This window comes from Rutidosis leptorrhynchoides, chromosome 6 (assembly GCF_046630445.1).
Source record: "Rutidosis leptorrhynchoides isolate AG116_Rl617_1_P2 chromosome 6, CSIRO_AGI_Rlap_v1, whole genome shotgun sequence".
Classification (NCBI taxonomy): Eukaryota; Viridiplantae; Streptophyta; class Magnoliopsida; order Asterales; family Asteraceae; genus Rutidosis; species Rutidosis leptorrhynchoides.
The window spans coordinates 31,271,961-31,297,372 of record NC_092338.1 but is presented as its reverse complement, the minus strand read 5'-3'; the positions used below and the strand labels follow the sequence as shown (position 1 = coordinate 31,297,372).

General features: G+C 32.9%; 2 protein-coding genes across 3 annotated transcripts in view; one reads left to right on the top strand and one right to left on the bottom strand.

Moving 5' to 3' along the window:
• The first annotated feature begins 9,006 nt into the window (after window positions 1-9,006).
• On the top strand, window positions 9,007-14,192 carry LOC139852644 (DNA repair protein recA homolog 1, chloroplastic-like). 2 transcript variants are annotated; one of them, XM_071841956.1, is made up of 13 exons: window positions 9,007-9,308; window positions 10,311-10,402; window positions 10,814-10,889; window positions 11,063-11,125; window positions 11,222-11,351; window positions 11,489-11,574; window positions 11,818-11,943; window positions 12,087-12,191; window positions 12,293-12,349; window positions 12,486-12,548; window positions 13,010-13,086; window positions 13,631-13,703; window positions 13,926-14,192. In XM_071841956.1, the coding sequence occupies exons 1-13, from the start codon at window positions 9,090-9,092 to the stop codon at window positions 14,028-14,030; spliced, it is 1,272 nt and encodes a 423-aa protein (XP_071698057.1). In that variant the 5' UTR covers window positions 9,007-9,089; the 3' UTR covers window positions 14,031-14,192. The 2 variants fall into 2 exon arrangements, with proteins under 2 accessions (XP_071698057.1, XP_071698058.1); XM_071841957.1 differs by having other exon boundaries at window positions 13,010-13,169.
• Window positions 14,193-14,796: 604 nt separating this feature from the next.
• Window positions 14,797-25,412, bottom strand: part of LOC139853529 (photosystem II 10 kDa polypeptide, chloroplastic-like) — a 58,259-nt gene continuing 47,643 nt past the window's right edge. Inside the window, exons 4-7 of the mRNA XM_071842920.1 lie at window positions 16,514-16,572; window positions 15,613-15,668; window positions 15,452-15,504; window positions 14,797-14,891 (exon numbers count right to left, since the gene is read on the bottom strand). Coding sequence (XP_071699021.1) covers window positions 14,797-14,891; window positions 15,452-15,504; window positions 15,613-15,668; window positions 16,514-16,572 — 263 coding nt within the window. The remainder of the gene's footprint in view (window positions 14,892-15,451; window positions 15,505-15,612; window positions 15,669-16,513; window positions 16,573-25,412) is intronic.

The following is a 25,412-nucleotide window of genomic DNA, read 5'->3' as shown; positions in this document are numbered from 1 at the left end:
TTTATTTTTACGCACTTTAAATATCGGGACACGTATACAAGGTTTTGACATATCATATCGACGCATCTATTTATATTATTTGGAATAACCATAGACACTCTATATGCAGTAATGCGGGAGTTAGCTATACAGGGTTGAGGTTGATTCTACAATAATATATATAGTTTGAGTTGTGATCGAGTCTGAGACATATACGGGTCATGATACATATTAATTAATTTGAATATTATATATTAAACTATATATGAATTGTTGAACTGTAACTGTGGACTATCGACTGTGGACTAATAATATTGGACAATTAAAATGAATTAAAATATTGATTATAACATATGAAACTAAACAATTCTTCAAGTTTGCCACTTGATTTCTTCTTAAACCTCATTTGAATCTTGACGATTCCAATCCATGTTCAAATCATTCATGATTCTTAAAAACACCTCGATCGAGAGGATGAACCAGCCGCACTTCATCTACGAAAGAAAAGATTGATGCATATAGTTATGCACCTGAAAAACCCTCGAAAATTGAGTAAACGTTTAACGCGTAGCTGTGCTAATTCCTTTAGTGTTATTATTACCCAAAATAATTTGGTAAACCCTTTCAAAGTAGCAAATTTTGTCACAGCTCCAACAAGTCAACTCCGACTTTTCATTCGAGACAACCTATTATAACTGTGATATATATATACGCACTCTTTTATTGTTACCGCGAAACCTTTTATATTCCACCATATTACCATCAGCGTATAATCATTTAAAAACACAATTCTCCTGAAAATGCTAACGAAGCAGCATGTTGTAAATGGTCTAAATGGCCAAGAGTTGGTGATAAAGAATGGAGTGTTGGGAACACTCAATAGAAAATTTAGTGCCGAAAAGAGGATTATGCGAAACTATGAAGGAAGCCGTGGACAAATCACAAAGAATAAGTTTGATTTCAAAGAATCCAGGTAATTCTTTATTCGATGAAATCTTTAGAGAATATCTTGCTCCAAAGTCATGATAAAATCTTCTTTATCAACCTTCGAACTTAGAAATTCCAAAATATCATCATAAAATATCTTCAATATTTCTAAGGAAAGTTTCATAAATATTCTTGTCCGAAATTATCTACCTCTTCGTGTTTTCTGTATTCCATTATATTGGAAACTTCTGTGAGAGCTAAGTATAAATTATGAATGAATTGTGGAGAAATGTTGAGAATTGAAGCATGAGTTAGTATAATATAATGGCGCTTGGCCAATGTGGTTATATTACAGTAAGTCATGCTGAGTTCCTAATGGGACGTGATGATTCACAGAACATAACGTCATCATGTGCCATGTTACATAACTCTTTCATTATACTTAATTTCTGAACATATCAAGAAAGTATATTCTTGATAGTTCTATTTTCAGTGATTCTGGTATTCTGACAAATCATATCATGCTATTACGTTCTCTCTTGTTTAGAACATTAAGTTCATTTGAAACTTAATACATACAAATTCTGGACCATTACTCGCTTTATTAGAGGTCGGGAAGAAAATAAAAAGACAAAGAGCTCCAAAATATAAGAGAAAATATAAAGCCCAATAACAAGGTGGAGGTCACAAACCGTGGATATTAATACGAATAGCAATATAAAGACTCGGGAGAACTAAAAACACTATAAACCCAAGATCATAGTAGAAGTAGACAGATTCCTCTGGTGGTAGATGAAAAAGGAGAATGACAGATATGAAAGTCATGAATATATCCAGAATTAAAACTGGATGAAGCATATTGACTGATGATTTTGAAATATGAATTAAAGTATAGAAAGTGGGAGAAGTGAAAAACATTGGAACGGGAGAAGCTTAATTTATAATGGAAATATTATACAGAGTAATCGAGGTAGATCACCGTATTTAATTATAAAGATCTTAATTACCTTATTCACCGAAGAATCAAATCTTTTAGATTTCGAAGATTATCTTTAAATCCCTGGAATTTCGGAAAAATCAATCGTGATTATTTCACCGGTTACGACAAACCTATAATTACTCATTTCATCTTTTTGTGATAGCTTCATTTGTACTCTTCGCATAATCGAATCGTTTTATCTATATAAATCAATAATGATAAAACTCTATTTATCAACTCATATTCGTCATAAAAACATTTTTATTGTTAGCCATGACCACCTCACTCAAATTTCGGGACGAAATTTCTTTAACGTGTAGGTACTGTAACGACCCAGAAAATTTCGACTAATTTTAAACCAAACTCTCGATATGATTTAATATTTTTGACACAATAAGCAAAGTCTGTAATGTTGAGTCCTAAAATCTTTGAACTGTATTATTTATCCATTTGACCTTCTGACTAGTCCCGACGATTCACGAACAACTGTTGTAAATAAGAATAAATATATATAAGATATGTATATAAAAATAAATATAAGTATATATAATATCTTGAATTAATAAACTACAATATAATCCTTTGAATTGAAAATGTAAAGTAAAACACAAAATGATTAAGCTATTATTAAAATGAATCTAGATATATACATATATGACTTATATACCTAATTAATATTGTATATAAATATTAAATATTCAAATATGATATTAAAAAAAAATAAGTATTACAGAACTAATAAGGTTAGTACATTAAATTTTATTACAAGCTAGATTATAGTTGTTGTATTAATATTACTTCCAGTAGTAATATTAAAAATAAATATTAATACCAGTATTAATAATATTATAATATAAATATGAAAATGATATGTATAAATTGTTATACAATTATTATTAATATCATTTAATAGTATTAATAATATTATCAAACATTAGTATTATTGTAGGTATTATTATTAATATTATCATTAGTAAAAAAAAATTGTTATTATTATTGTTATTTCTTTTATTATTATTATTATTAGTATTTGTATTATTAATACTATTATCTATATTATTGCTATTTATAATAGAATTACCAAAATATGTTAATTATATAAAAACTTATACAGCTAATAAAACCAAGATAGTTCCTATCTTTTTCAACTTGTGAATATTTCTTCTGTTCTCTCGTGATATATTGTCTATAAAACTAGATACATGTCAATTATCGTTATATGAACATATCGATATCTTTGTTTCTGTTGCCTCATGAAGTTTTACTTATTTCATTATTTACATTAAACATCGATTATAACTGCTGCAAAGAAAATTGAATTTCTTAAAAAAAAAAGCTCAAGAACACCCAGATGGGTACTGGGTTCGTATGAACTATTTTTTTTTTATTTTTTATTTTTGATTTTTAATGAAACTGAAAAATCTTGAATTGCAGTTTTATTAAGAACTATCTAAACGTACTCACTATAAAGTTTCAACTTCCAATTTCAATTATCAAACATGAATTTAGAGGTCAAAGTTTTTAAAATAAAATGTCAACAACTGAGTTCATAGCGAAATTTGAATTAAATTTGATGTTTCAGGAACAACTGAGGATTCATAAAGTTTACAGGAATGATTTAAAATCTTTTTCGTGTTATGATTATAATCTAAAAACGTCTCGAAGTCAAAAATCACGAATTGAGTTTAAAAAAAAATATTATTTCACGACAGTTTATAGCATCTGCTATTGTTTTATTTTTTTTATTTTTTTGGTGTCTGATTATTATACATACAAATCATTTCCATTTAAGATACAAAGATAAATTAAACATTTATTTGAGATTGAGATTTGGTGCTCCGGTCGATGGGTGTAGAGAAGAAGAAGAGTTTGAAGAAAATAAAACATAAATAAATCTGAGTTAAACACATAGGGATTCGGTTTTAAAACAGAAACTGGGCATCAGCCCAACGGTTAGACTGTGTGCGTATAAGCGGGAGGTCATGGGTTCGAGTCCCGTCCGCAGCAATTCTTTTTACTCAAGGATTTTAAGGGGTATACTTTATTATTTTATTTCTATTATTATTATTATTATTATTATTATTATTATTATTATTATTATTATTATTATTATTATTATTATTATTATTATTATTATTATGATTATTATTAACATTTACTAGTATTAAGTATTTAAGTATTATTATTATTACAAGTAACATTTTAATTAAGATTATCAAAATTTTCATTTTAAACTATCCCTTTTACCAAAAATTAACATTTTTTTTATTTAAAGTTATTATATTTATTAAAACTTAATTTAGGTTATTATTATTATTATTGTTATTATTATTATTATTATTATTATTATTATTATTATTATTATTATTATTATTATTATTATTATTATTATTATTATTATTATTATTATTATTATTATTAACATTAGTAGTATCATTATTATCATTATCACATTTTTTGTGTGTTATTAGTATTATCATTATTAAATAAAATATTATTATTATTGGTAAATCATTATTTTCAAGATCATCGTTTTAACAAATAAATATTTTGTACATTAAATATACTTATTCCATATACTAGGATTTTATTAAGATTTCATATAACTATATATCAAAAATATTAACATTTACTATATAAATACTTACATATAACAAACTAATGATATTTCTTAAAAATATTACTAATAATATATATACATATATATAGATATATTAACATAACTAAATGTATAGATACTGATCATTTTAAATATATATACAAAGTAAATATATGACATGTAATTTAAGATATACTATAAATATATGTTTTAAATGGAATTTAATATAAATTATATATAACTACAACTATATAAATAATATATAAATAAATGAAATTATGTAAACTCTATCATGTTTTAATAGATATATAATAATTGATATAGGTTCATGAATCTGAGGCCAACCTTATACCTGTTCAATGTCGTCCTATGTATTTTTATTACAAAATACATAATGTGAGTTTCATTTGCTCCCTTTTTAATTGCTTTTGCAATATATATTTTTGGGCTGAGAATACATGCGCTGCTTTTATAAATGTTTACAAAATAGACACAAGTACTTAAAAATATATTCTACGTTGAGTTGTACCACTGGCATATTTCCCTGTAGCTTGGTAACTACTATTTACATGGGTATTGTAAACGCGAATCCTGTTGATAGATCTATCGGGCCTGACAACCCCAACCGGACTGGACGACCAGTATTCAACGGTTGCACAGTACTTCGTTTCGGTGACTACACTTGGTACGGTGTAGTGAGATTTCATAATAAAGGGAATATGCGACGTGATTAAATGTTAAGTATGGTTACCAAGTGCTCAACCACTTAGAATGCTTTACATACACTTGCGAGTGTATTATGTTTATGATTATGAAATCTTGTGGTCTATTAAAATATTGAAATGATTGTTATGATAAACCTATGAACTCACCAACCTTTTGGTTGACACTTTTAAGCATGTTTATTCTCAGGTATGAAAAAAGTCTTCCGCTGTGCATTTGATCATTTTAAGGACATTACTTGGAGTCGATCATTGCAATGGGACCAAATGTTGATGACTTCGTCCAGGTGGATAAGGACGGGTTGTTACAGATCTCACCTTGTGTGCACGAGTAATAAGTACTTCAACAAGTAACGTGTGCAAAGAACAATGCTAGTCTTGACCTAAACAAATAGGCCGTATCAATAACGGTAACACGATAGGTCAAAGATGTTCAATTAGTCATATGGCTCGTTACGACTCGATTATGTAGCATGTGAATCAATTTGTCAAGTTTCATGCAAGATACAAGTATAGAAACAAGTTAGAAAGATTGCATAATCATTTGGTTAAGTTTGACAAAAAGTCAAACTTTGGTCAGTCAAAGTCAACGAAAAAGTCAACACGTTCGGGTCGGGTCCCGAACTATTTTTCTGTGCTAGTTATTCATATATAAGCATATTAGAACAAGTTTCATGCGAATCGGAGGTCCCTAGCATAGCAAACATTTTTCCTCTAAATGATAAGTTGGTCAGCCCACTTTGGCGCGCCGCGCGGGGTTATGGCGCGCCGCGCCAGTACCTGTACACAGAAATTCTGGCAGTTTTCAAGTTTAATGCACGAACCTAACTTCAAACAATCACCATTTATGACCCGCAAATAACCAAAACATGTATCTTATATCATCGGAAATGTATTTTAACAAGGAAAACAACTAAACACATTTCATCAATCACATTTACCTTTTCAACAACCAAAATTACATTCAAAGCTCCTCATTTAATGCATCCAAGTTCATAAATGCAATTCGATGATTCAGCAACCAATTTACATGAACGATATGCCGTTTCGAAGGTAATCAAGCATACAATACAACCTAACACTTACAAATAACATTTCATGTCATTCAAAGCATCAAAAGTCCATTTCAAGCTCATCAAACCCTAACCCAATTTCACCAAAATCACTAATCAAGTTCATGAAGTTTTCTAAAGCAACCTACACATCAAATTGAAGCTAGTGATACTAGGAACACATTTAATACATGCACTTTATCATAACAACAACATTTAAGCAAACAAATCATCAATCAAACACACCAAACTTTCAAGTTCATGCTAGTTACTAAAAATAACAAGATCGAACATATAAATCATATATTCATGTTAGACCTGAGCCATAGACACTAATTAACAACTTTATAAGTTAAAAACATCAAGAACACAAAATCTAGTGATTTTAGAAAGTTACCCAAATGAGATGTAATCGGTATGGAATCGAAGAGGAAGTTGCAAGAATTCCAAAAATGCAATTTGTTTGGATTGAAGCTTGCTAGATTTGAAATGGATGATGATTCTTTGAGATGAAGATTGAGAGAAATTGTGAAAGTAGTAAAAGAAAAGAGAAAAGAAAATGGAATAATGAATGGATGAGGTTGAAGGTTTGACTAGTTGACCTGTCAAATCTTTGGCCTCTTGGCAAGTTTAGTCCCTCCACTTTGAATCGGGTGCGTGAATTACCTAAACGAGATAATTTAAAACGCGTATTAACGAAGGATGTTATAAACATATAACGGACTTTAAATAATTAAACGAAAAAGTAAACGGAAAAAGGCGGGATGTTACATTACCTACTCCTTAAAAGAAATTTCGTCCCGAAATTTAAGTAGGCGTAGTAATCGTTGTTTCTTCCTCGGAATCTTGCGTTTCCGGAACTGGGAACAAGTGAGGGTATTTCCTTCGCATTTGGTCTTGTCTTTCCCAAGTAAACTCGGGTCCTCTTTTGGCATTTCAACGAACCTTGACAATCGGGATTCGGCTTTGTTTCAACGTCTTGACGGAGGTGTCCACAATTTCAACCGGTTCCTCCACAAAATGAAGTTTGTCATCAATAGCAAGCTCCTCGAGAGGGATGACGATATCGGGTTCGGCAAGACACTTTTTCAAGTTAGATACATGGAAAGTAGGATGAACGGAGCTCAATTTAGGCGGAAGATTTAAACGATAAGCAACGGTTCCAATACGCTCCAAGATTTCGAAAGGACCAATATACCGCGGATTTAGCTTCCCGCATTTCCCGAAACGGATTACACCTTTCCAAGGTGCGACTTTTAACATTACTCGGTCACCGACTTGAAATTCGAGGTCGTTGCGTCTTTTGTCGGTATAGCACTTTTGACGACTCCGGGCCGTCCGAAGCCTATCTCGGATTTGAACGATCTTCTCGGTGGTTTCGTGAATGAGTTCGGGTCCGGTGATTTGTACGTCGCCTACCTCGGCCCAACAAAGAGGAGAACGACATTTGCGGCCATATAACGCTTCGAAAGGTGCGGCTTTTATACTCGCGTGATAACTATTGTTGTAAGAGAATTCGGCGAGAGGTAAGTGCTTGTCCCAAGCTTTTCCAAAATCGACAATGCACGCCCGTAACATATCTTCCAAGGTTTGTATTGTGCGTTCGCTTTGCCCGTCAGTTTGAGGATGATATGCGGTGCTCATGTCCAATCGCGTTCCAAGGTTTGTATTGGCTTTTTTGTTTTGTTCATTGGTTTTTTTTTTTTTTTTTTTTTTTAAGTTGTTCATTGGTTTTGGAATTAAATAGATGGGCGAAAATAAATCTTCTATAATAAAGACTACTCAATTTCTAATAAATGTTAGCTTTAAGCAGGTTAAATGGGCAAACTCTGTCCATTTTGAATTGAAATTGTTGCGACTTGCAATCTTCTAATTTGTTAAAAGATCATATAATCATATAAAAAAGCTAAAATGTTCTACAAATACTCAAATAGTTCTCGATGCCTTGATGGGTTAGTCCGTCATATTTTGATCTATTCTGCAACTCTTTGCTTGCCGCAACAACGTGAGGCATCACTTATCTAGTTATTATTATATATATATATATATATATATATATATATATATATATATATATATATATATATATACATACATACATATATATACGACCCATTATTGGTGGCAACACCTAGCGTCGTTTTATTGGCGGCTTGACCGTCGCTTAGTGACTATATTGAACTCGAGACTTGATTTTAAAACCCATGGAAACTCGCTCCTACCATTTTCATGACGTATCGATTTTATTATTTTTTATTTATTTATTTATCTCTATTTATTTAAGTTATTTACTCTTTTTTTTTTAAAAATTAATTTAAATTTTTTAAATTATCTCTATTTATTTTCCTACTACTTTTTGGGCTGGAGGTCCTTTTGGAAGCAATCTCTTTATCCGTCGAACAGAGAGATGGAGGACTTTCTCTACTCTTATGAGTGTTTCACTCGGGGTGGAGAAATGATTTCTTTTTTTCTAGGATAGAGGAAGAGTTGTCTACGCCTCACCTCCCCCATATCTCACACATGTGGGATTGAGCATGTTGTTGTTGTTGTTGTAAGTAAATGAGGACCCGACGATTTCAAGTCCCAGTTTTGTATGAGTATTTTTACTCGGATTCGGGTATGGAATTACCTAAACCCGACCCGATGACATCCCTACTTATATTACTTATATTACGATTTGGCCCATTTGCCCCAAAAAATTTATAATACTAGGTCCTCCAGCGATAGCTGTTCCTGCTTCTCATTTACGTTTCCCCTTTTTGTACATATTTCCATTTACCAAAATTCAAATTAGTACTGTAATTTTGTTTACATTGTAAAAAGCAAGCACCATGGATATGGCGTTTTGTTCAAAACCCCATTGGTTTCATTCCCAGTTACAAGGGTATCAACAACAATCACTTTTTTCTTCCTTTCAGTTTTCCAAAACCCCTAATTTTTCACGCTCAACATCTTTGTTTGCCGCCAAAAAGACTAGGGTTATTTCACATCTTGATTCTAGAGTTAATGGCGCTCTTTCATCAGACCCTGATTCCACTTTTATTGACAGGGTATCATTTTCTTATATTCTATTTTAATTTAGTTCTTGCTAGTTATCTTATGTATGTTTTGATGTTGCTATGCTTATCTGGTTACTTAAGTTGTGAAATTTTGCATCTTTTAAAGTCTTTCGTGCAATTCAAGAACTGAAACATAACATGTTACCTAGTATTATTTGATTCTAGTTAGGGACTACTAAAATTCTCTATAGTGCTTTATGTTGCTATGCTTATTTGGTTACTCAAGTTGTGAAATTTTGGATCTTTTAAAGTCAAGAATGCAATACAAGAACAGGAACCATATAATCTTTTGATTAAATTTAGGGATAATACTTAATTTTTCTCATCCCGTTATCAAGTATGGTGTTGAAAGATAGAGAAAATGAATTCATTTATGATATCTAATTTTATGCTTATGGTCAAGCAATACATATATACTTCTATATCCTTTTGACATTGGTTTGTCTGTACGCACATATATAATGAAGAAAAACATCCGATTAGCACTATTTACGTTAACCTAGGGGTGACAACTTGGCTCTTTCATTTATATGCTTCGATTGGGTTGTATACTTGTATTTTGATCTCTATTTGGTCAAGTATGTGAAACAAAATGTAGCTTAAAGGAAATAGGTCATATGGGTTGAAAGTCGCCCAAAGTGTCTTTTTTATTCATAATTCCTTTAAAATGAATGTTGCAAAAAAGTTATCGAAAATAATAAAACATTGGTTATAAGTATTACTAGTTTAACTAGTTTTTTGGGTGAGAAGTGTTTCGGGTCAACCCAATCTTGCCCATTGCGATCTGTACTAATAGTTAGCCTTTTGTACATCTTACCGAACCTACTGACCCACCTGCCTTTATATAAAACCTCTGTTTATTTAATTTTCATTTTCATATGGACTCTTTATCAGAAAATTTCCAAGATTTGTAGACATTGTATTGTAGACTTTTATGTTGAACCTTGTATTACAATCTACAACTGAATGACTCGCACCATACGGTTATTGCAGCAAAAAGCACTGGAAGCTGCAATGAATGATATTAACAACTCGTTCGGGAAAGGGAGTGTGACGAGACTCGGAAGTCTTGGTGGTGCTCTCGTGTATGTTTCATTTGCATATAAACGTATATGGTTTTTGAGTGGGGTCATGATGTGTACACAATATTTAATTTAGTCATGCTAGTGCAAATGGGTCGGGCTTAACCACAAACATATTGTATCACCATTACAATAGTCAATGCTTCATGCTTGCAAAAAGAGTGTCACTGCAGTTATTATTTAAGAGGCGTGCAAGTATTAAAAGTAAAACACAAACTGGGTGACTTTCAACCCGTTCAACCCATTTGATGTGTTAGCGATAATTAATATACCAAGTTACCTAATGGGTCTCTATCGAAAGTTAAATAAAAATAAGAAAACTTTGCTTTCTTAACCTTATATGACGTATAAGTGTAAAACCCTAGTAATTGTGGATTACTCGTGTCTTTACGCAACACGTTTTACCTGTTGCAGTGAAACATTTCCAAGTGGCTGTCTCCCGTTAGACCTTGCGTTAGGTGGTGGCTTACCTAAAGGGAGAATTGTAGAGGTACTTTTTTTTTTATTTTTTATTTTTTTTTAATTTTTTATTTTTTTTGGCGAAAAGAACGAACTTAAATTTTTAAAACAATTGTATAGGTATATGACTTTCATTATTGCAATATATTAACTTCCTAACAACTTATCGCGTTCTTTAGCTTATGTGTGATTTGTTGGCTTTAGATTTATGGACCCGAAAGTAGTGGAAAGACCACTTTGGCACTACATGCCATTGCAGAAGTTCAGGTTGACTTTGACTTCTGCTAATGCTCTTCAAAGTTACTTATGTAAATCTCTTTTTGTCGAAAATTTGATCTTTTTATCTTGTATTGAGTCATGCAGAAACTAGGAGGCAATGCAATGCTTGTTGATGCAGAACATGCGTTTGATCCATCATATTCTAAAGCCTTAGGAGTCGATGTGGAAAATTTGATTGTTTGTCAACCTGATAATGGAGAAATGGCACTTGAAAGTACTAATAGTTTTTTCTTCTTCTGTAATTTGATGCATATGATAAGTTATGAATTGCATCATGACAGAATTGTTTTCGTAAGTTATTAAGGTTTCCAAAATAACATAGAAGAAAATATTCTATTTCCACTTTTCCAGTTGCAGACCGAATGTGTAGATCGGGTGCGGTTGATCTCATTTGCATTGACTCTGTATCTGCTCTTACTCCACGAGCTGAGATTGAAGTAAGTGATATGTTTATCTGTAGGGGTGGCAATATGGGCGAGTTGGGCGTGTTGCTAACAGGTCAAAATGGGTTCACGTTAAAACGGGTTGGATCCTAATGACCTGTATGCATCTATTTTGTTCATGATTTTGAATGTCTAGCATAACTAATGTCTTGAACATGAAGAGTTAGTAAAACATCAGCTTCCACAACATCAATTTTGACCCGTTCCAGATACCTTAATATTGAATTTGTTTGATAGGGGGAGATTGGAATGCAACAAATGGGTTTGCAAGCACGTCTTATGAGTCAAGCATTGCGTAAGATGTCAGGAAATGCATCTAAAGCTGGATGTACTCTCATTTTTCTCAACCAAATAAGATACAAGGTATATGAATGTTACCATTTTTGTTCTTCCTTTAAAACAAATAATTATAAAGGTTAAAGCTTTAAAGAAGATTAATTATTAATTATTATTATTAAATTGCAAGTTTATTTTATCATATAGTTTTCTTTTGGTGTTGAAACTAGATAGGAGTTTTTTATGGAAATCCAGAAGTTACAAGTGGAGGTATAGCTTTAAAGTTTTTTGCATCTGTTCGACTTGAAATACGACCTATTGGCAAGATAAAGTCTGTAAGTTCATAAAAGTCCGATGTCTCTTTCTGCCATTTGGTCATAATAAAGCTATGATTATATTATATTATTGAAGTGTGTATTTGTTGGTTGTGTAACAGGTGAAAGGTGATGAGGACATTGGGCTTAAGGTTCGAGTAAGAGTTCAAAAGAGTAAGGTGAATAACACATATCGGTCTATATTTCCATCCCATCTATAATAAATTACCTGAACGAACTATTTTGTTTTGGGTAAAACCTCTCATTAGCTGGTGCTTTTTCATATGATCTAAAACTTCTCGTAATGTATTGTAGGTTTCTAGACCATACAAGCAAGCAGAATTTGAAATTATATTCGGGGAGGGAGCCAGCAAAATGGTTTGTTTTACTCGCATTTCTTTCTTGTCTCTCTCTATATATCTGTGTGTTTGCGCGCGTGCGTGTGTGCGAGCGCGTGCTGTGTGTGTGTCTTCTCGCACTTTTTTGAAATTGTGGGAGATCAGTAGCTTGGTAACGGGCCAACAAATAATTTTGTATGAGTCAGAACATTTTTCGTCCACTGTTTTAATATTTAATATGTAGATAGTTGTTGCGTCTAATATGATTACAAAAGCTATATTTATTTTTTCAGTTATAATCCATTTCGGTTATAAAAATGGTTTAGGAGGTTTAATGCATAGAATTAGACGCCGGGTGACTTTTTACCCCTTTGACTTGCTTCCTTTTTAGATACTTTATGTTACCCAGTTTGATGTGCTAAAAAAAACATTTAATGTGTTGAAATTGCGATTTCCTCTTATTTGCGTAGCCTGATGCTCGAATGTTAATATGTATGGCAGGGATGTATATTGGACTGTGCTGAAATGATGGACATTGTGTTGAAGAAGGGCTCTTGGTATAGCTATCGAGATCAAAGGTTTGACTTCTACTCTTGGTTTATGCAAGGATACAATTATGTGGAATATGACACGAAAACAATCTACAAAAAACAATTTACAGGTTCTTTGTCTTACTGTGTTTTTGGCACCCACTGTGTTATTATAAATGGTTTATAAGGATCGAATTATGATAACTTTAGTTAGGGTTGGGTCGACCTGGAACACTTTTTGTCGTAGAAGTTCTATAATTTTATGGATGGTTAGTGTGTTAAATGTTGTTACAAAAAAATATTTATCGAAATTTATAGTATTAAAGCTTTTCACATTAAAAGAAATATACTAATAAAATAATCAAGTATCAAATATATTATAGCTTTATGCAATATAAATACACTTGAGGCGACTTTTGACCTGTTTGAATCATATTAACCAATATTATTGTAGTTTTATAGTTTTGACACGTTAAAAAATATAACAGAATTTTAATCGTTTAGAGGTTGTTAAGTAAGTTAGTATGCCACGTGCACCATATATTCAATGGTCTCTTCCTCATGTTTCAATACTTGTTTGACTGTCATGAAGGTTGGGGCAGGGAAGAGACCGCGCGTTGCAGTTCTTGAGAGAAAACCTTCCCCTTTGTGATGAAATTGAAAAGGTATGTCATATATGATATATTCTATACTTTATATAGCAACTTGCTTATCATAGATTTGATATTATTAATTTGAGGTATGGAAACGGCATAGTATTACTTGACATTCTTCACATAAAAGTGTCTTAAAAAGTTTTTTTTTTTTTTTTTTTTTTTTTTTTTTTTTTTTTTTTTTTTAATAACATGGTCAAAATTCAGACTTAAAAACATTTTTTTCGTATGCAGATGGTCAGGGCGGCAATGATGGATGAAACTGGGCAAGCAGTTACTTCATACGCTCGACACTCGACACCACTTAATGAAGAGGATCAATTACTAGAAGAAATTTAATGAAATGCCAATGGAATGTTTGCGTATAGGTTTAGCAATCCACAAAGTGAGATTTTGCTTCGGGTATTCGAATTTGTCAGAAATCTGGTAGAGGAAATGTGTAAAGAAGTGTAGAAACTTGTAAACCATTTTGTAACCCTTTAATATTATTATCATTTTGCATTTTATTTATTTTATGTGAGAAAGCAGGGTTGGTACTAATTCTTAGTTGACATTTACAAGCCACTTGTTAGTTTATGTACTTTGAATCTATCAGTAATGACATCCGAAACTTGAATTTAGATGTGAAACAAACATATAATAGTGTTTTGACAAAATGCAGTATCCTATATATAGGTTATCTAATCTTACCCGAACAGTCTGTTTCATTATTATATTTATTCTCCAACAGCTGCCTTTTTTTTTTAATCCTTTGTTACCATGTTATATTTTCTAAGTCAACCAAACTTGGTTGCTTTATTTTCAGACCCATGTATAAAAATCTTGAGATTCAAGTTATTTTAAACAATTTTTTCCATCTATACAAAAGCCTATTTGGGTTATTTATGTTTCTTTTAATAGTCTTAGAGTTGTTTAGAGTGCAATAAATAAGAATAGGAAGAAGGTAAAACAAGAGCATAACACATAATTTTCTTTTAGAAGCATATGACAAACAAGAACAAACAAAGTTCCGTGTGTATATTTTGCTTAAGGATCCTATTTAATGGACCATATTAAAGTAACTGGTAGACCACATGAACAATAATAAAAAGAATCATGGATGATTTTACTGTGACAAAGCACTTGTGCTGTAAACTAGTAGAGCACCTCCTCCTAAAATTCCAGCCAAGGTAACAGCCCATATCAATAACCCTGTTACACCTGCATAACTGCATTCATATTCAATATATCCTCTCAGAACAAGAATGATTTTCAATCGAGTATTTAGCAATTCAAACCATCTCAAGAATAATCAGGCGCGACTCTACACTATAGGGAGTGGGGTCCTATGACCCATTAGTGAGAAATTTTTTTATATAATGTATACTTCAAATTGTACAGGACACTATTAAATTTAACTATAGGACCCCATATATTTTTAAAATTTATACTTTTTTGGAGGTAAACAACCACTAAAGTACCTTTCAAATATAATTAGCTTTGAAATTTTTTTTGGGACCCCGTTGAATGTTCATCCTAGATTCGCCACCGCTCAAGATAGCCTTTTGTTAATTAGTCCTCATATTTTTACACGAGGTTTTAGGTTCAAAACCTCACTAGAATTCTAGAAGCATATCTTTAGGTGATATGATTTGAACAATAATCATCTTTCATAGTATTTGACAACAAGTAACATATGTTAAGTCACAATAATTAGTTTAATTGTTCGCACACACATGATATATATTTATGCGATATAACGACAAATATGAGATTCTTACCTCCGGCATAGACATCACCACTTGGAGACCATTCTTCTTCGTTGTAGATGGGACTGTATATACAGATTACATTGTAAATTTTATGGATTCAGCTATGTTTTTAAAGTAATTTGGAACATGAAAATGAAGTGTAATTTGAAATTAAACATGATACCTCATACCTGTATCCATCAACATTAGCACCATACTTGTCAACAAATTGGTAAACACCTTTCCCCTGAATAATGGTTACATGCAACAGTTTGAGCACAATATTATCAATCACTTTGGGTTATTGCATATCGTACTAAGGGCCTATTTTATTTAATGATATGTTTCTGTACGGCTTTTAATTCGGCAAGTAAAATTGTTGTTTCTTTGTCATTTAATCTGAAATCGGTTTGTTTCTAGAAGACATAGAATCGGACACTGTTTTCCAAACGAAGGCAAATGAAAACAAACGCAAATTAAGAAGAAAAAAAATTAAACATCCCCTAAGAGCATTCCCAATGCTCTTGTCTTCCAACTGCCAATCCTAATGCCAATAATTGGCTCCAATGGGAGTCAAGTGCCAATCCTTAGCTAATATCTAATCATGATCCTTTTCGTGAATATTTGACATTTTGCATCACATGAGATATGAAGAATTTGCAGTCAAAAAGTAACATTGAGTGGCTAAAATTAATAATAATACAATTAAGTTTAATAATAAAATTAATAAAGTGGATCCATGTGATAGTATATCATGGTTGTGAGTGAATTGTGATGAGTTAGTGATGAGAAGGAAATGGGGAGGAAATGATGATGTGGCGCTGATGTGGTAGTGTGTTAATATGAAGAAGTGTATCATGAATGAGAATGCTCTAAGTAATTAAATTTTTATTTTGTTTCATTAACACTGTTTGATTGTACCCATAAAAAGATTCAAACTTTTGGAGCCCTTTTCTAGATGTTCAATAATTTGGACATTCTTTAAGGGTGAAAATAAAAACTCACCCATATATAAAAGTCAAAACAAAGTTTGTTAACTACTTATTGAAAATATCTCTGCTACCAGAAGCACTTAAGTTGTAAGAAACGTACTGTTGGCTTTCGTCCAGATGCATCTACACCATCTCTAAGGTTCATGCCACCTCCAATTCCTACATGATTAGATCAACCATTAAGAACTTGCATCAATATTCAATTTACATATGTATAGTAAATATCCAAAGCGCCATTGACTAGCGGCCGGTATTTAAATGCGTTATAACCGTTAGGTAATTTTAAGTATATAGTAATTAAAAGGTTAAAATGAGAACCAGAAAAGGCGAAATAAATAACTTCAAAAACAAACAACTATAAGATTTTTCGAAGTAGATTCAATCATATGTGAATTAAGGTTAAACGCAAAATAGCTCAAAGTTACCTTTAAACTTCAATTTACATATTTTCATTCACATATGTATTTATGAACATGCCAACATTCATTTACATGCGGAGCGCATTTTGTAATTTTTAACTTTTGTTGTCGATAAATATTAACATTGAGTAACATTTATAAGTAAACATGTAAATGTAATTTGTTACGTTTATGTTTACATGTATAGGGTGAGGATATAGAGAGAACCAAGGATGCAAGAGAACTCAGAGAACTTACTGAACTCAATCTGTGTACAGATTAACTCTGTAGTGACCCGAACTTTTCCATGTTTATATATATTAATTGAGATTAATATTTACATGATTAAATGTTTCCAACATGTTAAGCAATCAAACTTGTTAAGACTTGATTAATTGAAATATGTTTCATATAGACAATTGACCACCCAAGTTGACCGGTGATTCACGAACGTTAAAACTTGTAAAAACTATATGATGACATATATATGGATATATATATATAGTTAACATGATACTATGATAAGTAAACATATCATTAAGTATATTAACAATGAACTACATATGTAAAAACAAGACTACTAACTTAATGATTTTTAAACGAGACATATATGTAACGATTATCGTTGTAAAGACATTTAATGTATATATATCATATTAAGAGATATTCATACATGATAATATCATGATAATATAATAATTTAAAATCTCATTTGATATTATAAACATTGGGTTAACAACATTTAACAAGATCGTTAACCTAAAGGTTTCAAAACAACACTTACATGTAACGACTAACGATGACTTAACGACTCAGTTAAAATGTATATACATGTAGTGTTTTAATATGTATCTATACACTTTTGAAAGACTTCAATACACTTATCAAAATACTTCTACTTAACAAAAATGCTTACAATTACATCCTCGTTCAGTTTCATCAACAATTCTACTCGTATGCACCCGTATTCGTACTCGTACAATACACAGCTTTTAGATGTATGTACTATTGGTATATACACTCCAATGATCAGCTCTTAGCAGCCCATGTGAGTCACCTAACACATGTGGGAACCATCATTTGGCAACTAGCATGAAATATCTCATAAAATTACAAAAATATGAGTAATCATTCATGACTTATTTACATGAAAACAAAATTACATATCCTTTATATCTAATCCATACACCAACGACCAAAAACACCTACAAACACTTTCATTCTTCAATTTTCTTCATCTAATTGATCTCTCTCAAGTTCTATCTTCAAGTTCTAAGTGTTCTTCATATATTCTACAAGTTCTAGTTACATAAAATCAAGAATACTTTCAAGTTTGCTAGCTCACTTTCAATCTTGTAAGGTGATCATCCAACCTCAATAAATCTTTGTTTCTTACAGTAGGTTATCATTCTAATACAAGGTAATAATCATATTCAAACTTTGGTTCAATTTCTATAACTATAACAATCTTATTTCAAGTGATGATCTTACTTGAACTTGTTTTCGTGTCATGATTCTGCTTCAAGAACTTCGAGCCATCCAAGGATCCGTTGAAGCTAGATCCATTTTTCTCTTTTCCAGTAGGTTTATCCAAGGAACTTAAGGTAGTAATGATGTTCATAACATCATTCGATTCATACATATAAAGCTATCTTATTCGAAAGTTTAAACTTGTAATCACTAGAACATAGTTTAGTTAATTCTAAACTTGTTCGCAAACAAAAGTTAATCCTTCTAACTTGACTTTTAAAATCAACTAAACACATGTTCTATATCTATATGATATGCTAACTTAATTATTTAAAACCTGGAAACACGAAAAACACCGTAAAACCGGATTTACGCCGTTGTAGTAACACCGCGGGCTGTTTTGGGTTAGTTAATTAAAAACTATGATAAACTTTGATTTAAAAGTTGTTATTCTGAGAAAATGATTTTTATTATGAACATGAAACTATATCCAAAAATTATGGTTAAACTCAAAGTGGAAGTATGTTTTCTAAAATGGTCATCTAGACGTCGTTCTTTCGACTGAAATGACTACCTTTACAAAAACGACTTGTAACTTATTTTCCGACTATAAACCTATACTTTTTCTGTTTAGATTCATAAAATAGAGTTCAATATGAAACCATAGCAATTTTATTCACTCAAAACGGATTTAAAATGAAGAAGTTATGGGTAAAACAAGATTGGATAATTTTTCTCATTTTAGCTACGTGAAAATTGGTAACAAATCTATTCCAACCATAACTTTATCAACTTGTATTGTATATTATGTAATCTTGAGATACCATAGACACGTATACAATGTTTTGACCTATCATGTCGACACATCTATATATATTTCGGAACAACCATAGACACTCTATATGTGAATGTTGGAGTTAGCTATACAGGGTTGAGGTTGATTCCAAAATATATATAGTTTGAGTTGTGATCAATACTGAGATACGTATACACTGGGTCGTGGATTGATTCAAGATAATATTTATCGATTTATTTCTGTACATCTAACTGTGGACAACTAGTTGTAGGTTACTAACGAGGACAACTGACTTAATAAACTTAAAACATCAAAATATATTAAAAGTGTTGTAAATATATTTTAAACATACTTTGATATATATGTATATATTGTTATAGGTTCGTGAATCAACCAGTGGCCAAGCCTTACTTCCCGACGAAGTAAAAATATGTGAAAGTGAGTTATAGTCCCACTTTTAAAATCTAATATTTTTGGGATGAGAATACATGCAGGTTTTATAAATGATTTACAAAATAGACACAAGTACGTGAAACTACATTCTATGGTTGAATTATCGAAATCGAATATGCCCCTTTTTATTAAGTCTGGTAATCTAAGAATTAGGGAACAGACACCCTAATTGACACGAATCCTAAAGATAGATCTATTGGGCCTAACAAACCCCATCCAAAGTACCGGATGCTTTAGTACATCGAAATTTATATCATATCCGAAGGGTGTCCCGGAATGATGGGGATATTCTTATATATGCATCTTGTTAATGTCGGTTACCAGGTGTTCACCATATGAATGATTTTTATCTCTATGTATGGGATGTGTATTGAAATATGAAATCTTGTGGTCTATTGTTATGATTTGATATATATAGGTTAAACCTATAACTCACCAACATTTTTGTTGACGTTTAAAGCATGTTTATTCTCAGGTGAATATTAAGAGCTTCCGCTGTTGCATACTAAAATAAGGACAAGATTTGGAGTCCATGTTTGTATGATATTGTGTAAAAACTGCATTCAAGAAACTGATTTCGATGTAACATATTTGTATTGTAAACCATTATGTAATGGTCGTGTGTAAACAGGATATTTTAGATTATCATTATTTGATAATCTACGTAAAGCTTTTTAAACCTTTATTTATGAAATAAAGGTTATGGTTTGTTTTAAAAATGAATGCAGTCTTTGAAAAATGTCTCATATAGAGGTCAAAACCTCGCAACGAAATCAATTAATATGGAACGTTTTTAATCAATATGAACGGGACATTTCAGTTGGTATCCGAGCGTTGGTCTTAGAGAACCAGAAATTTGCATTAGTGTTTCTTATCGAGTTTGTTAGGATGCATTAGTGAGTCTGGACTTTGACCGTGTTTACTTGAAAAATGATTGCTTAACAAATTTTTTTGGAAACTATATATTTTTAACATGTGAATATTATGTGATATATTAATCTCTTAACGCGTTTGATATTATGTGATAGATGTCTACCTCTAGAACAAGTCCTATTGACTCACCTAATAATAATGAAGAGTCAAATGTAAATTGGAATGATTCGTGGACTGATTCACAAGTTCCCGAAGAGGAACCGGAAGAAGAGTCGGAACCGGAAGAAGAATCGGAACCGGAAGAAGAATCGGAACCGGATGAAGAAATAGAACCGGTGGGGGAAATAATAAAACGGTTAAGTAAAAGAAAATCCTCAACCAACCGACCAAGGTTAATTATGGTCAATGGTGTTTCCGCCAAGGAAGCAAAATATTGGGAGGATTATCAATTCTCCTATGAATCGGATTCCGACGAGAATTCCGTTGATGTTATAGAAATTACCCCAACTGAATTTAAAAAGGCAAAAGAAAATAATAAGGGAAAGGGCATAAAAATAGAGAAATCTAATTCCAACCCCGATGAACTTTATATGTATCGTCAACCCCCGAAGTCCTTAAGTTGTAACAATGACCCGGGTACTTCTAAACCACCAGGTTTTTCTAAACCAATGTGGAAAACGACGGCTCATATTAGGGGAACATCATATATCCCTAGAAACTTGGCAAAACGAACCAAAACCGAATAAGAAGAAACAAGCGAGTCGGAATAAGATAGTTGCATTCGTGTGGTGTAATATATGTAATATAGTGTGCTTATGCTTTATGATATATGTAAAAATTGCTTGTATTAATAAGTATTTTTTTTTTTATGAATCTAACTCTTGTCTATTTTACAGTATAAAAACACAAAATGGATAGACAACCCAATATTTTAAGAGACCTACCCGGAGACATGATTGATGAAATCTTGTCTAGAGTCGGTCATAATTCTTCAGCACAACTATTTAAGGCGAGATCAGTTTGTAAGACATTCGAAGAACGTTCCAAGAATGCCTTGGTTTATAAAAGGCTTTCGTTCGAAAGATGGGGGATATCACATTGGGAAATCCATAAGTTACGATGTGTTTACTTTGACGCATATATTGCGGGGAACCCAAATGCTATTTTACACAATGGGTTAAGAAATTATTTTGACTCAATATATCCGAATATTGGACTTCGTGATTTAGAAAAAGCGGCTAACATGCAACATAAAGAAGCATGTTATGCTTACGGATTAGTAATGTTCGCTTCTCACCAAAGTGAGAACAAGAACATTGGGCTACAACTATTAAACAAAACTTTCCCACAAGTGACGGAGTCGGTAATTGGGGTAAGAAATGAGGTTTTTAGATTGTTACGGGACTGTTGGACATTACGTAACCCTCGTCCCTTTGACGACGTTACAACACGCTGTCTTATCAACGGCCATAAGGGTTATGTTCCACAAGACCAAGGATGGGAAGTAATCCTAGTAAAACCAGAATGCATGACTTGTTTCTGGACGTATGAATTACGTGTCTTTATTGCCTTTGCTGAACGACTTGTGTACTAGCTAGAATTATCTTCACAACCATCTTGTATCAAATTTATTGTGTGCTATATTTCATGCTATATGTAAAATAAGCGGTATTGTAAGTTTGTAAAATATTGTGTAAAAGTTTGAACGCGAAATATTATTATAATCAGTTTTTCATATAGAATTGTAGTAGTTGAATTGTATATTAGCTACTAAGTATGAACTTAACGGGTAGGTACTACCCGAATTTAAACTTATAAAACGCTAATATGAAGAAAAAGCTTTTATAAATGAGTTCATATTATGCTACGAAATACTATTAACTACTCTTAATATTCTGTATGATTAACTTGTTCCATTTGACTATTTTGAAGGAAATGGCACCAACTACTCGACACACCGTGAATATGAATGAAGAGGAATTCCATACTTTTCTAGCTTCAAACATAGCCGCAGTACAGGCTGCGCTACATACCAACAATAACCTTGGATCTAACAGTACAGGAAATCGTGTAGGATGCACCTACAAAGAATTCACTGCCTGCAAACCTTTGGAATTTGATGGAACCGAAGGACCGATCGGATTAAAACGGTGGACCGAGAAGGTCGAATCGGTGTTTGCCATAAGTAAGTGTACTGAAGAGGACAAAGTGAAGTACGCTACGCATACCTTCACAGGTTCTGCGTTAACATGGTGGAATACCTATCTAGAGCAAGTGGGATAAGACGATGCGTACGCACTACCGTGGTCAGCATTCAAGCACTTGATGAACGAGAAGTACCGTCCCAGAACCGAGGTCAATAAGCTCAAGACAGAACTTAGAGGGTTACGAACCCAAGGATTTGATATTACCACGTACGAAAGACGATTCACAGAATTGTGCCTATTGTGTCCGGGAGCATTCGAAGATGAGGAAGAGAAGATCGACGCGTTTGTGAAAGGATTACCGGAAAGAATCCAAGAAGATATAAGTTCACACGAGCCCGCCTCCATACAACAGGCATGTAGAATGGCTCACAAACTAGTGAACCAGATTGAAGAAAGAATTAAAGAACAGACTGCTGAAGAGGCCAATGTGAAGCAAGTCAAAAGAAAGTGGGAGGAAAACGGTGATAAGAATCACCAATACAACAACAACAGCAATTACAGCAATAATCGCAACAATTATCCCAACAATCGCAACATCAATCGCAACTACACCAAATGGCCCAACAACAACAACAACAGCAACAACAACAACAACAGCAACTACAACAATCATCCCAACAACAATAATAACCGCAACAACAACAATTAGAAGCAGCTATGCCAAAGGTGTGAAAAGTAACACTCGGGGTTCTGCACCAAATTTTGCAACAAGTGTAAAAGAAATGGTCATAGCGCGGCGAAGTGTGAGGTCTACGGACCAGGGGTTAATAGAACGAAAGGAACAAATGGTGTCGGAACGAGTAATGGTGGAGCAAGTAGTGTCGGAGCAAGTTATGCCAATGTAGTTTGTTATAAATGTGGAAAACCGGGCCACATTATTAGAAATTGCCCGAACCAGGAGAACACGAATGGACAAGGTCGCAGAAGAGTTTTCAATATTAATGCGGTAGAGGCACAGGAAGACCCGGAGCTTGTTACGGGTACGTTTCTTATTGACAATAAATCTGCTTACGTTTTATTTGATTCGGGTGCGGATAGAAGCTATATGAGTAGAGATTTTTGTGCTAAATTAAGTTGTCCATTGACGCCTTTGGATAGTAAATTTTTACTCGAATTAGCAAATGGTAAATTAATTTCAGCAGATAATATATGTCGGAATCGAGAAATTAAACTGGTTAGCGAAACATTTAAGATTGATTTGATACCAGTAGAGTTAGGGAGTTTTGATGTGATAATCGGTATGGACTGGTTGAAAGAAGTGAAAGCAGAGATCGTTTGTTACAAAAATGCAATTCGCATTATACGAGAAAAAGGAAAACCCTTAATGGTGTACGGAGAAAAGGGCAACACGAAGCTACATCTTATTAGTAATTTGAAGGCACAAAAACTAATAAGAAAAGGTTGCTATGCTGTTCTAGCACACGTCGAGAAAGTACAAACTGAAGAAAAGAGCATCAATGATGTTCCCGTCGCAAAAGAATTTCCCGATGTATTTCTGAAAGAATTACCGGGATTACCCCCACATCGATCCGTTGAATTTCAAATAGATCTTGTACCAGGAGCTGCACCAATAGCTCGTGCTCCTTACAGACTCGCACCCAGCGAGATGAAAGAACTGTAAAGCCAATTACAAGAACTTTTAGAGCGTGGTTTCATTCGACCAAGCACATCACCGTGGGGAGCTCCTGTTTTGTTTGTCAAGAAGAAAGATGGTATATTCAGGTTGTGTATCAACTACCGAGAGTTGAACAAACTTACCATCAAGAACCGCTACCCACTACCAAGAATCGACGACTTATTTGATCAACTACAAGGCTCGTCTGTTTATTCAAAGATTGACTTACGTTCCGGGTATCATCAAATGCGGGTGAAAGAAGATGATATTCCAAAGACTGCTTTCAGAACACGTTACGGTCATTACGAGTTTATGGTCATGCCGTTTGGTTTAACTAATGCACCAGCTGTGTTCATGAACCTTATGAACCGAGTGTGTGGACCATACCTTGACAAGTTTGTCATTGTTTTCATTGATGACATACTTATTTACTCAAAGAATGACCAAGAACACGGTGAACATTTGAGAAAGGTGTTAGAAGTATTGAGGCAGGAAGAATTGTACGCTAAATTTTCAAAGTGTGCATTTTGGTTGGAAGAAGTTCAATTCCTCGGTCACATAGTGAACAAAGAAGGTATTAAGGTAGATCCGGCAAAGATAGAAACTGTTGAAAAGTGGGAAACCCCGAAAACTCCGAAACACATACGCCAGTTTTTAGGACTAGCTGGTTACTACAGAAGGTTCATCCAAGACTTTTCCAGAATAGCAAAACCCTTGACTGCATTAACGCATAAAGGGAAGAAATTTGAATGGAATGATGAACAAGAGAAAGCATTTCAGTTATTGAAGAAAAAGCTAACTACGGCACCTATATTGTCATTGCCTGAAGGGAATGATGATTTTGTGATTTATTGTGACGCATCAAAACAAGGTCTCGGTTGTGTATTAATGCAACGAACGAAGGTGATTGCTTATGCGTCTAGACAATTGAAGATTCACGAACAAAATTATACGACGCATGATTTGGAATTAGGCGCAGTTGTTTTTGCATTAAAGACTTGGAGGCACTACTTATATGGGGTCAAAAGTATTATATATACCGACCACAAAAGTCTTCAACACATATTTAATCAGAAACAACTGAATATGAGGCAACGTAGGTGGATTGAATTATTGAATGATTACGACTTTGAGATTCGTTACCACCCGGGGAAGGCAAATGTGGTAGCCGATGCCTTGAGCAGGAA

Coding starts and splice junctions, on each gene's coding strand:
- LOC139852644 (XM_071841956.1), top strand. CDS start 9,090: ATGGATATGGCGTTTTGTTCAAAACCCCATTGGTTTCATTCCCAGTTA. Junction 9,309..10,310: donor ATTCCACTTTTATTGACAGG/GTATCATTTTCT, acceptor CGGTTATTGCAG/CAAAAAGCACTGGAAGCTGC. Junction 13,704..13,925: donor TTTGTGATGAAATTGAAAAG/GTATGTCATATA, acceptor TTTCGTATGCAG/ATGGTCAGGGCGGCAATGAT.